This window comes from Eimeria mitis, genomic scaffold, assembly GCF_000499745.2.
Source record: "Eimeria mitis Houghton genomic scaffold, Emh_scaff5890, whole genome shotgun sequence".
NCBI classification, from domain to species: domain Eukaryota; phylum Apicomplexa; class Conoidasida; order Eucoccidiorida; family Eimeriidae; genus Eimeria; species Eimeria mitis.
Window position 1 is genome coordinate 1,079 of NW_013574128.1, and position 464 is coordinate 1,542.

Here is a 464-nt window from a genome sequence, read left to right on the forward strand (position 1 = left end):
AGCACAACTGCTGCTGCTGCTGCTGCTGCTCCTGCTGCTGCTGCTGCTCTTGCTGCGATGCAGGCCATGGTTGCTGCTGCGCCTCGCCAGCCCACTGCTGCTGCTGCTCCCACTGCTGCTGCTCCTCAGGAGACCACTGCTGCTGCTGCTGCTGCTGCCATTGTTGCTGCTGCTCCCATTGCTGCTGCTGCTCAGGAGTCCATTGCTGCTGCTGCTGCTCCCATTGCTGCTGCTGCTCCCACTGCTGCTGCTGCTCCCACTGCTGCTGCTGCTCCCATTGCTGCTGCTGCTCAGGCGTCCACTCCTGCTGCTGCTGTTGCTGCTGCTCAGGAGCCCACTGCTGCTGCTGCACTTGCTGCTGATCCCAGTTCTGTTGATAGTGCTGCATTTCTTCCTGCTGCTGCTGCTGCTGCTGCTGTTGCTGCTGCTGCATGTATTGTTGGTGCATGTCTTGCGTCTGCTGC

General features: G+C 61.0%; 1 protein-coding gene across 1 annotated transcript in view; it reads right to left on the reverse strand.

The window, feature by feature from the left end:
• EMH_0084730 (uncharacterized protein) overlaps positions 1–464 on the reverse strand; it is a gene marked incomplete at both ends in the record, with an annotated part of 3,306 nt that overhangs the window by 907 nt on the left and 1,935 nt on the right. Inside the window, one exon of the mRNA XM_013500805.1 lies at positions 1–462. Coding sequence (XP_013356259.1) covers positions 1–462 — 462 coding nt within the window. The remainder of the gene's footprint in view (positions 463–464) is intronic.